Source organism: Pteropus vampyrus, unplaced genomic scaffold (assembly GCF_000151845.1).
Source record: "Pteropus vampyrus isolate Shadow unplaced genomic scaffold, Pvam_2.0 Scaffold10201, whole genome shotgun sequence".
Classification (NCBI taxonomy): Eukaryota; Metazoa; Chordata; class Mammalia; order Chiroptera; family Pteropodidae; genus Pteropus; species Pteropus vampyrus.
In genome coordinates, this window is record NW_011898982.1 from 1 (window position 1) to 441 (window position 441).

General features: G+C 66.9%; 1 protein-coding gene across 2 annotated transcripts in view; it reads left to right on the forward strand.

Annotated features, from left to right (window-relative positions):
* The first annotated feature begins 6 nt into the window (after positions 1-6).
* RAP2B (RAP2B, member of RAS oncogene family) overlaps positions 7-441 on the forward strand; it is a 1,700-nt gene continuing 1,265 nt past the window's right edge. Inside the window, exon 1 of one of the 2 annotated variants that reach the window (XM_011386850.2) lies at positions 7-427. In XM_011386850.2, the coding sequence (XP_011385152.1) occupies positions 188-427 (240 nt within the window). In that variant the 5' untranslated portion in view covers positions 7-187. The remainder of the gene's footprint in view (positions 428-441) is intronic. The other variant, XM_011386849.2, reaches the window with a different exon arrangement.

A 441-nucleotide genomic window follows, 5' to 3' on the forward strand; every position in this document is an offset into this window, starting at 1 on the left:
CGCCGCCCCGGCCCGGCGCCTGGCCCCCGCTTGCTGATTTCTGCGCCCTGCGCCCCGCAGCCACACTCTCTTAGGTTTTTCCTGCAGAGCTGAGGAAAGGAAGAAGTCCAGCCGCCAAGCCCAGCCCTTCACCGGCGCGCAGCCCCGACGGGGCCGCGGCAGGCGCGGCGACAGCGCCGACGGAGCCATGAGAGAGTACAAAGTGGTGGTGCTGGGCTCGGGCGGCGTGGGCAAGTCCGCGCTCACCGTGCAGTTCGTGACGGGCTCCTTCATCGAGAAGTACGACCCCACCATCGAGGACTTCTACCGCAAGGAGATCGAGGTGGACTCGTCGCCGTCGGTGCTGGAGATCCTGGACACGGCGGGCACCGAGCAGTTCGCGTCCATGCGGGACCTGTACATCAAGAACGGCCAGGGCTTCATCCTCGTCTACAGCCTCGT